The following is a 19,179-nucleotide window of genomic DNA, read 5'->3' as shown; positions in this document are numbered from 1 at the left end:
TTATGTGCATTTTATATTTACTGTACTTTCACTGCATTTGTTAATATAATCTGAAAATATTCTGGATACATTCAGTAACATGATAAGAATGTTGGGTAGGCGCAATATAATAAAAAATAATCATAAGGGCTTGATTGAGAGGTCTAACTGGTGTTTCCAAGTAGCCACAAACCTCTCCAAAGTGTGCAGTGTCTAAGTAATTTCAATGCACTTTTATGACTAAAAGAAGTGTCTTCAACTATACAGTGCTTTTTTGAGCTCTCCTAGCTGTGCAGTTGAGGAGCTAGAGCAAGCACACTTGTAGTTGTTTTGTTTGGAACACAGCACTGCTTCCCCGCCAGCACACAATTACTATTTGCACAATCCAAAACTGTCCCATTTATAAATCGCAATCTGGGTCAGGTGGGGCATAATTTGAATGCTTGTTCTATTGCCAACATGACTAGCTAAATCATGACTAGCTAAATTCTAAGATACAATCTTACAGTGGTAGGCTTTCACAAGGCAATTCTGAGAAGCCGATCTGGTGCGCATAGAAAGGAGTCATGAGTGCGTTCTGATGTGTTGGTCCATGGCAAACTTCCTTCACAATACAACAAACGGGCTCATTCTGTTCAGGATATGACACCATGTCAACTTGTAACTGTACATCAAACATAGTGATCAGAAATGTTGACACTGACATGAGTCTCATGATGTGGAAATGTGAAGTGCACATTTGGACTCACGGGTGTTTGGCAAACTTGTATGACATCATAGCTGTATTTATAATATAATCCTCACTGTCTCATCTTTCAAAATACATTGAGTCCTCGTGGTTTACAGAATGTCCCTCGCTCAGACAACAAAAGAGTTGCAAAAGTTACCCGATTACCAGGAGGGATGGGGGGCAACTTCTAGTCGGGCGCGGTACTCAAGTTCAGAACGGCTGTAAGTCAAAACCCATACAGCGCTGTGAAGCGACAGAGCCTGAGCTCTGACATCACGTATAGCATGTTTCTGTACAGCCACTGTGTTACAGTTTAGGCACTTACCAGTGTCCAAGTCTGCTATTTTCAACCCTTATACGGGTACAAGTGTAAAGGGCTACACCTTTTATTGTATAGTTTTCAACAACACACCGTGTTGAAACTATTCAGAAATTTATATTTCATCTCCCAGGCCTAAACACACGACTATGTGACCACTCTCACTCTCACTCACCCTGGCTTCGCTCAGACTGGGATAACTCTAGGTGTGACTGGATTAGTGGACTGACTGGGACGACACGCACACCCTCACAACACACACCCTGGTTTCGCTCAGACTGGGATAACTCTAGGTGTGACTGGATTAGTGGACTGACTGGGACGACACGCACACCCTCACAACACCCTCACAACACACACCCTGGCTTCGCTCAGACTGGGATAACTCTAGGTGTGACTGGATTAGTGGACTGGCTGGGACGACACGCACACCCTCACAACACCCTCACAACACACACCCTGGCTTCGCTCAGACTGGGATAACTCTAGGTGTGACTGGATTAGTGGACTGACTGGGACGACACGCACACCCTCACAACACCCTCACAACACACACCCTGGCTTCGCTCAGACTGGGATAACTCTAGGTGTGACTGGATTAGTGGACTGGCTGGGACGACACGCACACCCTCACAACACCCTCACAACACACACCCTGGCTTCGCTCAGACTGGGATAACTCTAGGTGTGACTGGATTAGTGGACTGACTGGGACGACACGCACACCCTCACAACACCCTCACAACACACACCCTGGCTTCGCTCAGACTGGGATAACTCTAGGTGTGACTGGATTAGTGGACTGGCTGGGACGACACGCACACCCTCACAACACCCTCACAACACACACCCTGGCTTCGCTCAGACTGGGATAACTCTAGGTGTGACTGGATTAGTGGACTGACTGGGACGACACGCACACCCACACACACAGACCCGTGCAGCTGTAAAGTACATGTTGTGTGTGTTATCCTCTGGTCCCGGGGCAGTAATACCACATATTACTGTATTACACTCTCTGGGGAAGCTTTGCTCGGATTATAGGGCCAGACAACAGTGGCCCTACACACTCCTTACCTGCTGGGTTACCACACCTTTAACCTAGTTTAGTTTCCTTAACCTTTTGATTTCACGGGCACACTTTATTTGGTAGTATGAACATCTGCTGAGAAATCTATCTGTTGATAAGCAAATGCTTGCTGAACTTGTGATTAGGGTAAGGGTTATGGTTAGTAGGTAGTTAGTTGAAATGTTACTGATAGTCTGTAGAGCGTCTACAAATGGACTATCCAAATAGTGTTTCTGCTTTCACTGATATTTCTTCCATCTTTACCTCGATAGTCCGACATGGTTTGTGTTTGCTGCAGCAACTACTCTTCTGTTACCCGAGAGGAGATGGGTATCTGTCTGATCTACATATACCCTACATTATTGTGCCCGATTGCTGTGACTGAGTTAAACATAGAGGTAATTTCCTCCCCGGCAGGAGATCGCTAATAGAATACACAGACGTTCACACACCTAGCTACCAGCAGTATTCCCCCATGATAAAACAATCTCATTCTTGGCAATAATTAAACATCTCATATCAATGACTTCCACAGCATTTACTGGCACGCTTCAGCTTTGTCTGCTCCCTCCTTCACTCCCTCTCTCTTTCCTCCTCTGTCTCGCTGTCTGTGGTGAACAGAATATGATTGTGTGTGTGAACCATAATTTAATTTCTCTGCGTTGATCAGATATAAATTCTCCTCTCCTGATGCCTCAATCACATACAGAGCTCCTCTGCCCCTCGTCACAGCACTGTACCCCCCCCCTCCTTTCACTCTATTTTCCTCCCTCCTCTCTCCTGCCCCCTCTCCTCTCTTCCTCTGCCACTCTCTGTCTTCTCTCCTGATCTCTCTCCCTCCTCCCTTAACCCTCCCTCCCTACCAGTCCATATAAGGACAGTAAATCCGTGGGTGCGATTGTCAAATCAATTATTCTTTCTGTGCAATTACCCTCACACAAAGAAGTTTCCCCGTCCTAACCGTGCTCCACCATGCTCCGACGGGTGATTAAATTAACTCCTGTCCCAGTTGCCCGCTACGCTAGCTGCTAACAGCCATGCGCTAATAGAATATTCATGTTAGCGTTAGCAAGCGCTATGGCCCGGCACCATTATTTTTCATCACGTTAGTGTTGGTGCCAGGATTGCTTTGGCCCATCTCCATTAACTTCATCATGCACACTTAATTATACCCTTGTTATTGTATACCTAGATAGAGTGGAGCACCGCACAGCCCTGATACACTGTAGACAGGCCCGGCCTTGTGTGCGTGGTGTCTCCTTCTCTCCGTCATGCCTTTTTCTCTAGTCTTTTCTCCTGTTCCTTTTCTTTCATTCCGTTTCTCCTTTTGCTTTGTCTCTCTTCCTCTCCTCATTCCTCCCTTTCTCCCTACTATCTTTTTTCTTTTTCTCCTTTCACTCGCTCTTTTAAAGGGAGGCCATTTATTTGAACTGCAACCCCTACTGAGAACTGGGCTCTATCTTTCTCTCTCTCCCTCCCTCCCTCCTTCCCTCTCTTTCTCACTCTGACTCTTAAATCATTCTTTTATCCATTCCACACACAGTGATTGAGGGGGAAAAGAGAAAGAATGAAGAAAAGCAGGAGGAAGACTAGAGAAAAAAAAGAATTATTTTCTCCTACCTTTCAGAAATGATGACATGATTGCGTTCGCTTGATCATGCATCATCTTCTTTCTTCTCCCCCCTCTCGCTCTATTCCTCAGATAAATAGTCCCCCCTCATCTCGCTCTATTCCTCAGATAAATAGTCCCCCCCTCCTCTCGCTCTATGACTCAGATAAATAGTCTGCCCCTCCTCTCGCTCTATTCCTCAGATAAATATTCTCCCTCCTCTCGCTCTCTTCCTCAGATAAATAGACTCCCCCTCTATTCCTCAGATAAATATTCTCCCTCCTCTCGCTCTATTCCTCAGATGGTCTCCCCCCCTCTCTCACTCTATGACTCAAATAAATAGTCTGCCCCCTCTCGCTCTATTCCTCAGATAAATAGACTCCCTCCTCTCGCTCTGACTCAGATAAATAGTCTGCCCCTCTCGCTCTATTCCTCAGATAAATAGACTCCCTCCTCTTGCTCTGACTCAGATAAATAGTCCCCCCTCGCTCTATGACTCAGATAAATAGTCCCCCTCCTCTCTCTCTCTTCTCTCCCCCTTCCTGCCATTTCTCCTCCCTCCCTTTGTCTCACTTTCTCCTTCCTCTGAGGGGAGGATTATCTAGTAATGGTTGCTTGTGGTGGCTGGGTCAGCCTCACCAACCTGTGTGTGTGTTAGTGAGGAAGTGAGCACATCATTCTTTTTCCATCTGTTCCCTTCTCAGTTCCTGCACATGCCATCTTCTGTTGTGTGTGTGTGTTTAACCTTTGTTCCCTCTGGGCAGCCTGTCCCTGTGTATTTATACAACACCCACTAATGCACCACACAGAGAAGAAAATGAGAGAGAGAAAGAAGGGATGACAGAGAGAGGAGGATGGGTAGTAGGAGTGTAGTAGAGGAGAGTGGAATCGGATAGAGGGATTAATATGTGCGTATTTAGAATATATACTGTATATGTTTTGTATGAAAGTGGTACAAAGAAAGGCTTAATTGGAGATTAGAAACTGGGTTGTAATACCACGGGTATGACAAAACATTTATTTTTACCGTTCTAATTATGTTTTTAACCAGCAATAAGGCACCTCGGGTTTGTGGAGTCGTGCATACGAACAGCCCTTAGCCATGTTATATTGACCGTATACCACCCACCCCCTGAAAACGGTGGGATATCAGACCCCTATGAAAAATAAAAATACTGTTCTAATTACATTGGTATCCAGTTTATGATAGCAATCATGCACCTCTGGGGTGTGTGTGGTATATGGCCAATGTACCACGGTTAAGGGCTTTATCCAGGCACCATATACCACACCCCTTCGGGCCTTTCTCAACATATCAGCCAATATCGGAATGACACTTTAGCGCATCTGTGTTTGCGAGTATCACCTGTGTGCGAGATGAGTGGGCACGTTGCTCAAAGAGCGATGAGAGACAGTTGGGCAGGTAGGCCTGGCCCATAGCTACAGGAAGTAGGGGTGCTGATAAATCGGGGGGGGGATATACGTACATACATGCGTACAGTACCAGTTTGGACACACCTGCTCATTCAAGGGTTTTTCTTTATTTTTACTATTTTCCACATTGTATAATAATAGTGAAGACGTCAAAACTATGAAATAACACATATGGAATCATGTAGTAACCAAAAAAGTGTTGAACAAATCTAAATAGATTTTATATGTGAGATTCTTTAAAGTAGAAACCTTTTGCCTTGATGACAGCTTTGCACACCCTTGGTATTATCTCAACCAGCTAGTTCTCAATTCCAGTGGGTGAGAAGTTTACATACACTAAGTTGATTGTGCCTTTAAACCGCTTGGAAAATTCCAGAAAATGTAATGGATTTAGAAGTTTCTGATTGACTCAAATTATGTCAATTAGCCTATTGGAGGTGTGAAGGTGGATGTATTTCATGGCCTACCTTCAAACTCAGTGCCTCTTTGCTTGACATCGTGCGAAAATCTAAAGAATTCAGCCAAGACCTCAGCAAAATAATTGTAGACCTCCACAAGTCTGGTTCATCCTTGGGAGTAATTTCCAAACGCCTGAAGGTATCACGTTCATCTGTTCAAACAATAGTACGCAAGTATAAACACCATGTGACCACACCGCTCAGGAAGGAGACGAGTTCTGTCCACTAGAGATGAATGTACTTTGGTGCGAAAAGTGCAAATCAATCCCAGAACAACAGCAAAGGACATGGTGAAGATGCTGGGGGAAATAGGTACAAAAGTATCTATATCCACAGTAAACCAAGTCCTAAAACGAGAACCTCAAAGGCCATTCAGCAAGGAAGAAGCCACTGCTGCAAAACCGCCATAAAAAAGCCAGACTACGGTTTGCAGCTTCACATGGGGACGGCGATCATGCTTTTTGGAGAAATGTCCTCTGTTCTGATTAAACAAAAATAGAACTGTTTGGCCATAATGACCATCGTTATGTTTTGGAGGAAAAGGGGGAGGCTTGCAAGCTGAAGAACACCATCCCAACTGTGAAGCACAAGGGTGGCAGCGTCATGTTGTGGGGGTGCTTTGCTGCAGGAGGGACTGGTGCACTTCACAAAATAGATGGCATCATGAGGGAGAAATTATATGGATATATTGAAGCAACATCTCAAGACATCAGTCAGGAAGTTAAAGCTTGGTCGCAAATGGGTCTTCCAATTGGACAATGACCCCAAGCATACGTTCAAAGTTGTGGCAAAATGGCTTAAGGACAACAACGTCGAGGTATTGGAGGGGCCAACACAAAGCCCTGACCTCAATCCCATAGAAAATTTGTGGGCAGATCTGAAAAGGTGTGTGCGAGCAAACCTGAGTCAGTTACACCAGCTCTGTCAGGAGGAATGGGCCAAATTTCACCCAACATATTGTGGGAAGCTTGTGGAAGGCTACATAAAACGTTTGACCCAAGATAAACTATTTAAAGGCAATGCTATCAAATACTAATTGAGTGTATGTGAACTAGAGGTCGACCGATTATGATTTTTCAACGCCGATACCGATTATTGGAGGACCCAAAAAGCCAATACCGATTAATCGTACAATTTTTAAAAATGTATTTATTTGTAATAATGACAATTGCAATGATACTGAATGAACACTTATTGTAACTTAATATAATACATCAATAAAATCAATTTAGCCTCAAGTAAATAATGAAACGTTCAATTTGGTTTAAATAATGCAAAAACAAAGTGTTGGAGAAGAAAGTAAAAGTGCAATATGTGCCATGTAAGAAAGATACCGTTTCAGTTCCTTGCTCAGAACATAAGAACATATGAAAGCTGGTGGTTCCTTTTAACATCAGTCTTCAATATTCCCAGGTAAGAAGTTTTAGGTTGGGGCGGCAGGGTAGCCTAGTGGTTAGAGCGTTGGACTAGTAACTGGACGGTTGCAAGTTCAAATCCCCGAGCTGACAAGGTACAAATCTGTCGTTCTGCCCCTGAACAGGCAGTTAACCCACTGTTCCTTAACTGACTTGCCTAGTAAAATAAAGGTTAAAAATATATATATATATATTATAGGAATTATAGGACTATTTCCCTATACAATTTGTATTTCATTAACCTTTGACTATTGGATGTTCTTATAGGCACTTTAGTATTGCCAGTGTAACAGTATAGCTTCCGTCCCTCTCCTCGCTCCTCCCTGGGCTCGAACCAGCAACACAACGACAACAGCTACCATCGAAGCAGCGTTACCCCTGTAGAGCAAGAGAAACAACCCCCAAGGCTCAGAGTGAGTGATGTTTGAAATGCTATTAGCGCGCGCTAACTAGCTAGACAGTTCACTTCGGTTACACCAGCCTCATCTCGGGAGTTGATAGGCTTGAAGTCATAAACAGCGCAATGCTTGACGCACAACGAAGAGCTGCTGGCAAAACGGACGAAAGTGCTGTTTGAATTAATGTTTACGCGCCTGCTTCTGCCTACCACCGCTCAGTCAGATACTTAGATACTTGTATGCTTGTATGCTCAGTCAGATTATATGCAATGCAGGACACGCTAGATAATATCTAGTAATATAATCAACTAGCGATTATGATTGATTGTTTTTTATAAGATAAGTTTAATGTTAGCTAGCAACTTACCTTGGCTTACTGCATTCGCGTAACAGGCAGTCAGTCTCCTTGTGGAGTGCAACGAGAGAGAGGCAGGTCGTTATTGCGTTGGACTAGTTAACTGTAAGGTTGCAAGATTGGATCCCCCGAGCTGACATGGTGAAAAAATGTCGTTCTGCCCCTGAAAGAGGCAGTTAACCCACCGTTCCTAGGCCGTCATTGAAAATAAGAATGTGTTCTTAACTGACTTGCCTAGTTAAATAAAGGTATAAAAATGTTTTTTTTTTATCAATCGGCGCCCAAAAATACCGATTTCCGATTGTTATGAAAACTTGAAATCAGCTCTAATTTATCGGCCATTCCGATTTAAATCGGTCAACCTCTAATGTAAACTTCTGACACACTGGGAATGTGATGAAATAAATAAAAGCTGACATCATTCTCTCAACTATTATTCTGACATTTCACATTCTTAAAATAATCTGATGATCCTAACTGACCTAAAACAAAGAATTCTTACTTGGATTAAATGTCAGGAATTGTGAAAAACTGAGTTTAAATGTATTTGGCTAAGCTGTAACTTCCGACTTCAACTGTACATACATACAGTGCATTCTGAAAATATTCAGACCCTGACTTTTCACTTCACGGCTATTTTCAGGTCTCTCTCGAGATCTTCGATCGTGTCGTCCAGGCTCTGGTTGGGCCACTCAAGGACATTGAGAGACTTGTCCCGAAGCCACTCCTGCGTTGTCTTGGCTGTGTGCTTAGGGTCGTTGTCCTGTTGGAATATGAACCATTTATTTATTTGACCCCATTTTTTTCCCCACCCAATTTCGTGGTATGCAATTGGTAGTTAGTTTTGTATCATCGCTGCAACTCCCGTACGGTCTCGGGAGAGACGAAGCTCGAGAGCTGTATGTCCTCCGAGAAACAACCCTACCAAGCCACACTGCTTCTTGACACAATGCCCACTTAACCCGGAAGCCAGCCGCACCAACGTGTCAGAAGAAACACTGTGCATCTGGCAACCGTGTCAGCGTGCACTGCGCCCGGCCTGCCGCAGGAGTCGCTAGTGTGCGATGGGACAAGGACTTCCCTGTCGGCCAAGCCCTCTCCTAACCCGGACGATGCTGGGCCAATTGGCTGTGACAAAGCCTGGACTCTGACCCAGGATCTCTAGTGGCACAGTGATGCAGTGCCTTAGACCACTACGCAACTCGGGAGGCCCCCAGGAAGGTGAACCGTCGCCCCAGTCTGAGGTCCTGAGAAGGTTTTCATCAAGGATCTCTCCGTACTTTGCTCCGTTCATGTTTCCCTCAATCCTGACTAGTCTCCCAGTCCCTGACGCTTATAAACATCCCCACAGATTCTGCCACCACCATGCTTCACCGTAGTGATGGTGCCAGGTTCCCTTCAGACGTGACGCTTGGCATTCAGGCCAAACAGTTATATCATGGTTTCATCAGACTTTATAATCTTTCTCATGGTCTGTCCTTTTTGGTTCCTTTTGACAAACTCCAAGCGTACTGTCATGTGACTTACTGAGGAGTGACTTCCGTCTGGCCACTCTACTGTAAAGGCCTGATTGGTGGTGTGCTGCAGAGATGGGTGTCCTTCTGGAAGGTTCTCCCATCTCCACAGAGGAACAGTGGAGCTCTGTCAGAGTGACCATTGGGTCTTGGTCACCTCCCTGACCAAGGCCCTTCTCCCCCACGATTGCTCAGTTTGTCCCAGGCGGCCAGCTCTAGGAAGAGTCTTGTGGTTCCGAACTTCTTCCATTTAAGAATGATGTAGGCCATTCTTGGGGACCTTCAATGCTGCAAATATGTTTTGGTTCCCTTCCCCAGATCTGTGCCTCGACACAATCCTGTCTCGGAGCTCTATGGACAATTCCTTCGACCTCATGGTTTGGTTTTTGCCCTGACATTCACTGTCAACTGTAGGACCGTTACATTGACGGCTGTGTGCCTTTCCAAATCATGTCCAATCAATTGAATTTACCGTAGGTGGACTCCAAGTTGTAGAAACATCTCAAGGATGATCAATGGAAACAGGATGCACCTGAACTCAATTTAGAGTCTCATAGCAAAGAGTCTGAGTACTTATGTAAATAAGGTGTTTCTGTTAAATGTTTTATACGTTTGCAAAAAAATCTAAAAACCTGTTTTCGCTTTGCCAATATGGAGTGTTGTGTGTAGATTGAAAATGTGTTTAATTAATTTTTGAATAAAACTGATGTAACAAAATGTGGAAAAGGTCTCTGTATATACAGTGGGGCAAAAAAGTATTTAGTCAGCCACCAATTGTGCAAGTTCTCCCACTTAAAAAGATGAGAGAGGCCTGTAATTCATCATAGGCACAATCCAACTATGACAGACAAAATGAGAGAGAAAACAATTCAGAAAATCACATTGTAGGATTTTTAATGAATTTATTTGCAAATTATGGTGGAAAATAAGTATTTGGTCAACTACAAACAAGCAAGATTTCTGGCTCTCACAGACCTGTAACTTCTTCTTTAACCTCTTACTCCTACCCGACACGCAGGCGTCCCATCTAGACATCTGGAAATGCAAATGCGCTACGCTAATAGCACTCGTTAAAACTCAAACGTTCATTAAAATACACATGCAGGGTACTGAATTAAAGCTACACTCATTGTGAATCCAGCCAACAAGTCAGATTTTTAAAATGCTTTTCGGCGAAAGCATGAGAAGCTATTATCTGATAGCATGTAACACCCCAAAAGACCCGCAGGGGACGTAAACAAAATAATTAGCATAGTCGGCGCTACACAAAACGCACAAATAAAATATAAAACATTCATTACCTTTGACAATCTTCTTTGTTGGCACTCCTAGATGTCCCATAAACATCACTATTGGGTCTTTTTTTCGTTTAAATCGGTCCATATTTAGCCTAGATATCGATCTATGAAGACTGTGTGATCAAGGAAAAAAACATTGTTTTTTAACGCAACGTCATTTTTTTAAATTGAAAAAGTTGCCGATAAACTTTCACAAAACACTTCGAAATACTTTTGTAATGCAACTTTAGGTATTAGTAAACGTTAATAATCTATCAAATTGATCACGAGGCAATGTATATTCTATAGCTGTACGTCTGGAAATAATGTCCGGGTAAATCTCAACCAAAATATCCGGTCGGAGACCGGAAGAAATGCGCTGCCTTGTGTCCGTTTGACCAAGAAACAAATCGTAGGCAAATCGTGTGGAAGCTGTAGGTATTGTAACCTCTGCCCCATTTAATGTGGTTCCCATTCAACAACACGGTCAAGTGGCGCATGGATATATTTTCCCATTTTCAGTGATCAGATTTTCCTGCGCTTTTCGATGAAACGCACGTTCTGTTATAGTCACAGCTGTGATTTAACCAGTTTTATAAACGTCTGAGTGTTTTCTATCCACACATACGAATCATATGCATATACTATATTCCTGGCATGAGTAGCAGGGTGCTGAAATGTTGCGATTTTTAACAGAATGTTCGAAAAAGTAGGGGGTAGAGGAGTAACAGGTTGAGGCTCCTCTGTCCTCCACTTGTTACCTGTATTAATGGCACCTGTTTGAACTTGTTATCCGTATAAAAGACACCTGTCCACAACCTCAAACAGTCACACTCCAAACTCCACTATGGCCAAGACCAAAGAGCTGTCAAAGGACACCAGAAACAAAATTGTAGACCTGCACCAGGCTGGGAAGACTGAATCTGCAATAGGTAAGCAGCTTGGTTTGAAGAAATCAACTGTGGGAGCAATTATTAGGAAATGGAAGACATACAAGACCACTGATAATGTCCCTCGATCTGGGGCTCCACGCAAGATCTCACCCTGTGGGGTCAAAATGATCACAAGAACGGTGAGCAAAAATCCCAGAACCACACAGGGGGACCTAGTGAATGACCTGCAGAGTGCTGGGACCAATGTAACAAAGCCTGCCATCAGTAACGCACTACGCCGCCAGGGACTCAAATCCTACAGTGCCAGACGTGTCCCCCTGCTTAAGCCAGTACATGTCCAGGACCGTCTGAAGTTTGCTAGAGAGCATTTGGATGATCCAGAAGAAGATTGGGACAATGTCATATGGTCAGATTAAACCAAAATATAACTTTTTGGTAAAAACTCAACTCGTTGTGTTTGGAGGACAAAGAATGCTGAGTTGCATCCAAAGAACACCATACCTACTGTGAAGCATGGGGGTGGAAACATCATGCTTTGGGGCTGTTTTTCTGCGAAGGGACCAGGACGACTGATCCGTGTAAAGGAAAGAATGAATGGGGCCCTGTATCGTGAGATTTTGAGTGAAAACCTCCTTCCATCAGCAAGGACATTGAAGATGAAACGTGGCTGGGTCTTTCAGCATGACAATAATCCCAAACACACCGCCCGGGCATAGGAGGAGTGGCTTCGTAAGAAGCATTTCAAGGTCCTGTAGTGGCCTAGCCAGTCTCCAGATCTCAACCCCATAGAAAATCTTTGGAGGGAGTTGAAAGTCTGTGTTGCCCAGCAACAGCCCCAAAACATCACTGCTCTAGGGGAGATCTGCATGGAGGAATGGGCCAAAATACCAGCAGTGTGTGAAAACCTTGTGAAGATTTACAGAAAACGTTTCACCTCTGTCATTGCCAACAAAGGGTATATAACAAAGTATTGAGAAACTTTAGTTATTGACAAAATACTTATTTTCCACCATAATTTGCAAATAAATTCATTAAAAATCCTACAATGTGATTTTCTGGATTTTTTCCCCCTCATTTTGTCTATCATAGTTGAAGTGTACCTGTGATGAAAATTACAGGCCTCATCTTTTTAAGTGGGAGAACCTGCACAATTGGTGGCTGACTAAATACTTTTTTGCCACACTGTATATATTTTAAGAAGCTGAGAAAAATACTTGTCATCAGAGCAGATAGAAGTAATACTAGAAGTAATACTCATCCCTCTGTGAATCACAAACAGTAATTTTAGGGGGGAAAAATTGATATGGCATTTCTTTTGGATTATGTTCCTTCAAAACTTTTGTAGGTACTTCCAGTTGATTTTAGCATCCACATGTATGGGACTTTGCAACTCAATAGATTCTAGTCAGCCTGCAGAATAAACACTTCTAAGGTAGCTTCGATAAATAGAGCTAAACTAGAAGAGGTACATTTGTTGGCTTGCTTCAGCGGAATACAAGGATTTGTAGCCTTCCATAACCATTTATAACCACCCACCAAGTCAAAACTGGGACCCAAACCAGCAACCTATCGGCCACCGGCCCAAGCTCCCAACCGCTCGGCCACCAACCCGGATTTTAGATTATGCTTTTTCAGCCATTCCTAAACCTGAGACCAGAAACAGGATACCTAATGTAAAACCAGAACAAATGGTCCAGTGTCCTCACAAAAAAAAAATGCAGAGCTGCGACATTTGTATTATTATTATTTTTGACCTTTTATTTAGCATTGTTGGGAGATCTGGACGAGGGTCCCAGTTTTGACTTGGTGGGAGACCTGTGGATGTGCTCTTGGTCAGGGTGTTGGCCCTCGTTGCTTCAGTGGGACACTGGATGGGATTCTATAAGATGACTGAATGTAATGTCAAAGTTAAGCGGCTTCTATGCAGGTAGATTGTATGTTAGATTTATATAGTCAGTTAAGAACAAATATTGTTTTATGCGTTGTTTTATATATCAACTCATACATACCATGGAATCTGTACATCAAAAATCTCTTCCCAGCTATTTTGCACCCTTATGGCACAGCTGTCAACATCCTGGTCCTCTAGTTAAACTGCCGTACTTTCCTATTTATGCTATTCTTATTCCTCCGCCAGTTTTGATAATTTATATTGGGCAGATAGACCAGTTCCCTACCACCTCCCGTTGCCACCTGTCTCCTCCATTTTTGTGGGGCTATCTTTTGATATATTGAATAAGCAAATTATTTACAAAGACAAATGTACTTGGTTGCAATGTTATACATCAAGGGTGGTCAACCATTCTCCAGGAGAGCTAATACCTTTGTGTGCAGGCTTTTATTCCAGTCCCCCTCTAACAAACCACATTTTAGAAATTAGCTGCTCAACCAGACCTTGATAAACTGGCTCTGATGTGTTTGAGCAGAGCTTGATCAAGAGCCTGCACACCCAATAGCTCTACAGACTGAGGGTTGACCGTATGTGTTTTATACAGTTGCCTAATAGGTATTCCACTTTGTCAGGGGTTAAGTGCCTTGCACAACGACAGGAGGTGGTACATGGGATCAGAGAGCAGCCTGTGTCGACACCACATTATGCTTACTTTTTTATATGTACATAGACGCTGACAATTGTTGGTCATGGAAATGTAGTTAAGTCATCGAAAAGTCATGAATTTCCATCTGACACAAAATGTGTGTCGACCCCATAGCCCAACTTGAAGTGATAGTATCACTGCTCCACTATAGATCCCTCAACTCTCCAGTTAAGAGTGATATAAATCCCAAAGCCTGTATTTCTACCAGAGAGAATATTGTCTTACAGTGCAACATTTGACACTGTTGTGCTTCTGAACGCTGTCTTAGACTGACCATGTTCCTCGATTATTTATCTTCTCCCCCTCTTTCCCTCTTCTCCCTTTCCCTCTCTCTCCACCTCTCCTCTCTTTCTCATCCTCCTCTCCAGTGAGGGTTAAGAAATTATGGAAGACAGAGATGGAGGTCTACAGGAAGTTAAAAGATGTTCCAGACCGCTCCCTCCTTGCCAGCAGTTACTCTGAGGTCAACCTCTCCAAACTCTTTCAAGCCTTCACTTCCCTCAAGTAAATCCTGCGTCAACTCCTCCTTCACAGTTATTGGCCAGTGGGGATTTAATTATTTACAGCTGTGGAGTCCTATAAGCATGCACGTTTGGACAGTGAAGGCCCCCACCTCCTCTGGATGTGACTATCATTATGGATGTGACTTGGTTTACTGAAAAGAAACTTGTTTTCTTAGACAACATATTTCTTGGTGACTGTCATCCCTCATGTTGCATGGGTGTTACGGCATATAATGATTCTGGTAATGCTTGTTGTACATGTTGCTTGTGTGTTTGATGAAGTTGCATTGACCCTTGGCTCTTGATGCCTTTTCTTTGTATGTATGATCATTTTACTACATTTGAATGCGATTAGGAGGACAGAGTGTATAGGGTCTTTGTATGAAATTTGGCCTTGATTTACATAGTGATGTGTGTGTGAAAGATTACAGCCTGTCGGTGTGACCCTTGCTCTCATATCAGCACATCTGTCTCTTATCAACCCATTATGATTGGCTGCTGAGATGGCTAAAGACACTCTACTCCCTCCACACACTGTCGAACACACACTCTGTGACCTAGTCACACTTTTTGGGGGGTGGTGGTGGTGGTGGTGGTGGTGGTGGTGGTGGTGGTGGTGGTGGTGGTGGTGGTGGGTGACAAACAGCTAAACGAGACACCAGAGGATGACTGGGTGAGGGAGGCAGATGACTTCTCACACACATGGAATTAGCCAATGATACAAGCCCTGGCCAGTGAGTATACTGGACTCCTGCTGTGATTGGACACTTGTTAAAATTACCCCCATTCGTGGGTGTGGGTGTGTGTGATGGACAGAGAGAGAGAGAGAGAGAGAGAGAGGATCGGTGGTGAAATAGATGGGGTGAGGGGGGGCAGGAGTTGTTCTTTAATGTCCGTATTGAACAGGTGATGTCGCTCTCCAACCTTCCTCTGTTTAAGTGATGTCATTGGAATAGCCTCCTTCACACTTTCCTTTTCTGTTGCTATGAAAATTGTTTTTTTAATGTGTGTAATTTTCCACTATTTCTCATTCTGAATGTTGTATTTTTTTTATTTAGATTCATAATCTTCTGTTTAGATACGGAAAGTGTTATGTACAACATTTGATACTGAAGCTTAAATAAAAGTGAAATAACTAAATGAAAATCTCCTTGGTACTGTATGTTGATAAATGTTTGTATGAACTGGCCTTTTCAATTAGCTGTTTGGTGGCTTTGAGAGATGTGTGTGACAGTAGGAATGTGTGTGTGTGTGTTCTAGTGTGTCTAAGGGCCTCTTAAATTAGTATATTAGGGAATATCCACTGTGTGTTCTCCATCCTTCACTGTAGTTGTGTATGTATAATGACAGACTGATCATTTTTACTAGGTCTCATCATCATTGCAGGAACCATTTCCATAAACGCCGCTTCAGAAATCACTACACGCCAGCCTCAGACTGCTAGAACAGACCTTAAGTAGGCTCAACACTTAAACCACCATTCCCTATTGTGTGTGTGTGTGCATATAGTGGCATTTCATATATATATATATATATATATAGAACAAAAATATAAACACAACATTTAAAGTGTTTGTCTCGTGTTTCATGGGTTGAAATAAAAGATCCCAGAAATGTTCCATGCGCACAAAAAGCTTATTTCTCAATTTTGTGCACAAATTTTACATCCCTGTGAGCATTTCTCCTTTGCCAGCATACTATATCCACCTGAAGGTGTGGCATATCAAGAAGCTGATTAAATGGCATGATTTTTTTTACACAGGTGCACCTTGTGCTGTGGGAAATAAAAGGCCACTCTAAAATGTGCTGTTTCGTCACACAACGCAATGACACAGATATCTCAAGTTTTGATGGAGTGTGCAATTGGCATGCTGACTGCAGGAATGTCCAACAGAGCTGTTGCCAGATAACTGAATGTTAATTTCTCTACCAATGTCATTTTTGAGAATTTGGCCATACATCCACCTGGCCTCAACCACAGAGCACATGTAACCATGCCAGCCCAGGACCTCCACATCTGTCTGACTGGGTTCTGAATAGTATTTCTGTCTAATAAAGCCCTTTTGTGTGGGGAAAAACTCATTCTGATTGGCTGGGCCTGGCTCCCCAATGGGTGGCCCACCCATAGCTGTGGCACTGACCAGTCCATGTCAAATCCGTAGATTAGGGCCTAATGAATTCATTTTAATTTAATGATTTCCTTCTGTGATCTGTGAATCAGTATCTTTGAAATTGTTGCATGTTGCGTTTATCTTTGTTGAGTATATTTATTAAATCACATCGTGAAGGTGGGTTTAACACCAAATGGCAGTTTTTATTCTACTTTTACCAGATTAAATCATCAATGGCGCGGCTTTTGTATTTATGCTTTCCTTTCCTCGAGCTCTGCGGAAGGAAAAAGCATCCTATTCACAGCAGCAGCGATGTGCACGTCAATCCACGTGCGTTCCTGCATGGGCGAACAACTGGGTTTTTCAATAAGGCGGTGATTCCAGAATCACCTCCCAAACAAGACTTCGCAATAATTCGACGTTGTCCTAGACTAATAAAGAGCGAACAAGTCGTATTGTGTGCGTGATGTTAAGCTTTATTGCCTGTCCTCTTTGACCAGAATGGCGGCGTTGAGCAAAGCGTCAGACAAGGTCTTCTTTGATGAGGTAATTAGCGGCCTGTTCTATCCCTATTATTCATAGCGTGGTGGAACATGTAAGTACCAGGAAGGGTGTCAAAGGGAGAGCCGGTCCTATTCCTGTGTCCCTCTTGTTCGTCATGAAAGGACAGCTATGAGACGATAAACCGCTTAATACAGCCAGCTAATTGGATGAGAGCGAAGGGGAGCGTATGGAATTAAGGGGGAGAAGGAAAAAAGGACTAGAGTGCCAGAGGCCTACCTATTCACTCCTTTTATTCACCTCCATCTCCTCTCTCTCCCCAACTCCTCTCATCAGTCTGCGTCACTAGTCCGAGGGGAGGCGAGATGGCTCCTCATCAAAACAGCTTATAGAGCGCCTCACGGGAACGGGGTGAGGAGAGGAGTGATTGGGGCTATTCTGTTGGAAGGGTTCGGTGGGAGAGAGGGTCCTGGAGAGTCGGAAATCAGCGGTCAAATCAGTCTCGCGCAGACCAGGGATGTAAGCTATATGATGAAATGGGTGCGTCATTGTGGAGAGCAATTTTAGACATCTCTAATAGGCAACCTTTATAAGAAGATTGTGGTCGTGTTGGCCATAGGTCTATATATTCTCATTTTTACTCAAAATGTCCCCTATTTGAAAATGTTATATTATTATATTCAGAAACTATTCATAGATATATCTTTAAAAGGAACTTTCATTATTTGATGTATAGACCTACATTATGGCCTTTTTACAAAGTCGTTTGAATCCGAGAGCCTATCCAATCTACAGGCCATTCTCTGTCAAAGAATGTTCAATATTCTCTAATGTTCGCGCACCTAACAAGTGAGAATTAGTAGAACCATGAACAAGTGCCCCCGTGGCCACGACAACTTATTTCAATCTTCTCGTTTTTTTCTCGCTCTGGAAAGAAAGTTTAAGCCTCGAGCGCAGCGGGTCACCTGCCTCCTGCGAAGCCCCAGGCATTCCCTAGATATTAGGGGCAAATAGGTCTGCCATTCATTAGTAATTTTCACAATAAGACCTCATATACAATCTTTTACATAAAAACACGCTCTATTGGTCTTTTTTCCCCATAGAATGAGAATTTTGAAAACACTCAGAGTTCACATAGAAGGGGAGGGTTTGGGTACAAGAGAATTATTATTATTTTTTTTTTTGTGTGTCTTTATTTTGCGTAATAGTCCCTTGAGCGCAGAGAGCGAGTGTGCAGTTGTGTGTACATAGCAGGTCAGATTGGCGCGTAATGCAGGCTCGAGGTGGGTGGCAAGGGGGGTCTTTAGTACGCGGTATTTATGGAAATATTAAGTGTCAAATTAGGACTGATCCAGCCGGAGAAAGTTGAGTTTGCCACCCCCACCTCTCTCTCTCTCTCTCACTCTCTCTCTCTCTCTCTCTCTCTCTCTCTCTCTCTCTCTCTCTCTCTCTCTCTCTCTCTCTCTCTCTCTCTCTCTCTCTCTCTCTCTCTCTGTCTCTCTCTGTCTCTCTCTGTCTCTCCGAGACGCACATAATTTCCATCTTTGATTGCGTTATCATTACATCCATCTGATCTGATGTCATTATGTCTTGGATTAGCAGGTGTATTAAACAAGGCCGATGAACGAAAAGGGTTTCCACCAGAGCGAGACTATAAAAACGGACTAAATTAATCCGAAAGGTAATTTCACGCGGTTTGGTCCGAGACCATGGACGGGTCAAACGGGCGAGAATGATTTAGGTGAAAGGAAGCGCATTGATGGCGCGTAATAGAACCGCTTCTTAGGGATTTGGGAATTAAATCGTGGGTAGAGGGATGGATGAAAGCAGGGAGGGTAGAAGAGGGGGACTCGAGAGAAAGACGTTTTGATAAAGTGGTTTGTTACTTCATTAATGACAAAGGGACTCGCTTCCATCGACATGGCATTACCGATGTTAACACCAATTTAGCGCCTTTAAAAGTTTTTAAAGCGCGTTTTGTAGAGGGCCCCAAATAAAGTGGGTGATCTAATTGAAA

The 19,179-nt window shown here is 43.4% G+C and overlaps 1 protein-coding gene across 2 annotated transcripts in view; it reads left to right on the top strand.

Moving 5' to 3' along the window:
- The window catches only part of pola1 (polymerase (DNA directed), alpha 1), a 93,486-nt gene extending 78,332 nt beyond the window's left edge, over positions 1–15,154 (top strand). The window contains exon 37 of one of the 2 annotated variants that reach the window (XM_035741766.2): positions 14,416–15,154. In XM_035741766.2, coding sequence (XP_035597659.1) covers positions 14,416–14,555 — 140 coding nt within the window. In that variant the 3' untranslated portion in view covers positions 14,556–15,154. The remainder of the gene's footprint in view (positions 1–14,415) is intronic. The other variant, XM_035741767.2, reaches the window with a different exon arrangement.
- Positions 15,155–19,179: the final 4,025 nt, after the last annotated feature.

Source organism: Oncorhynchus keta, chromosome 28, assembly GCF_023373465.1.
Source record: "Oncorhynchus keta strain PuntledgeMale-10-30-2019 chromosome 28, Oket_V2, whole genome shotgun sequence".
Classification (NCBI taxonomy): Eukaryota; Metazoa; Chordata; class Actinopteri; order Salmoniformes; family Salmonidae; genus Oncorhynchus; species Oncorhynchus keta.
The sequence above is the reverse complement of the archived record's forward strand: the minus strand, read 5'-3'. Positions and strand labels throughout refer to the sequence as shown.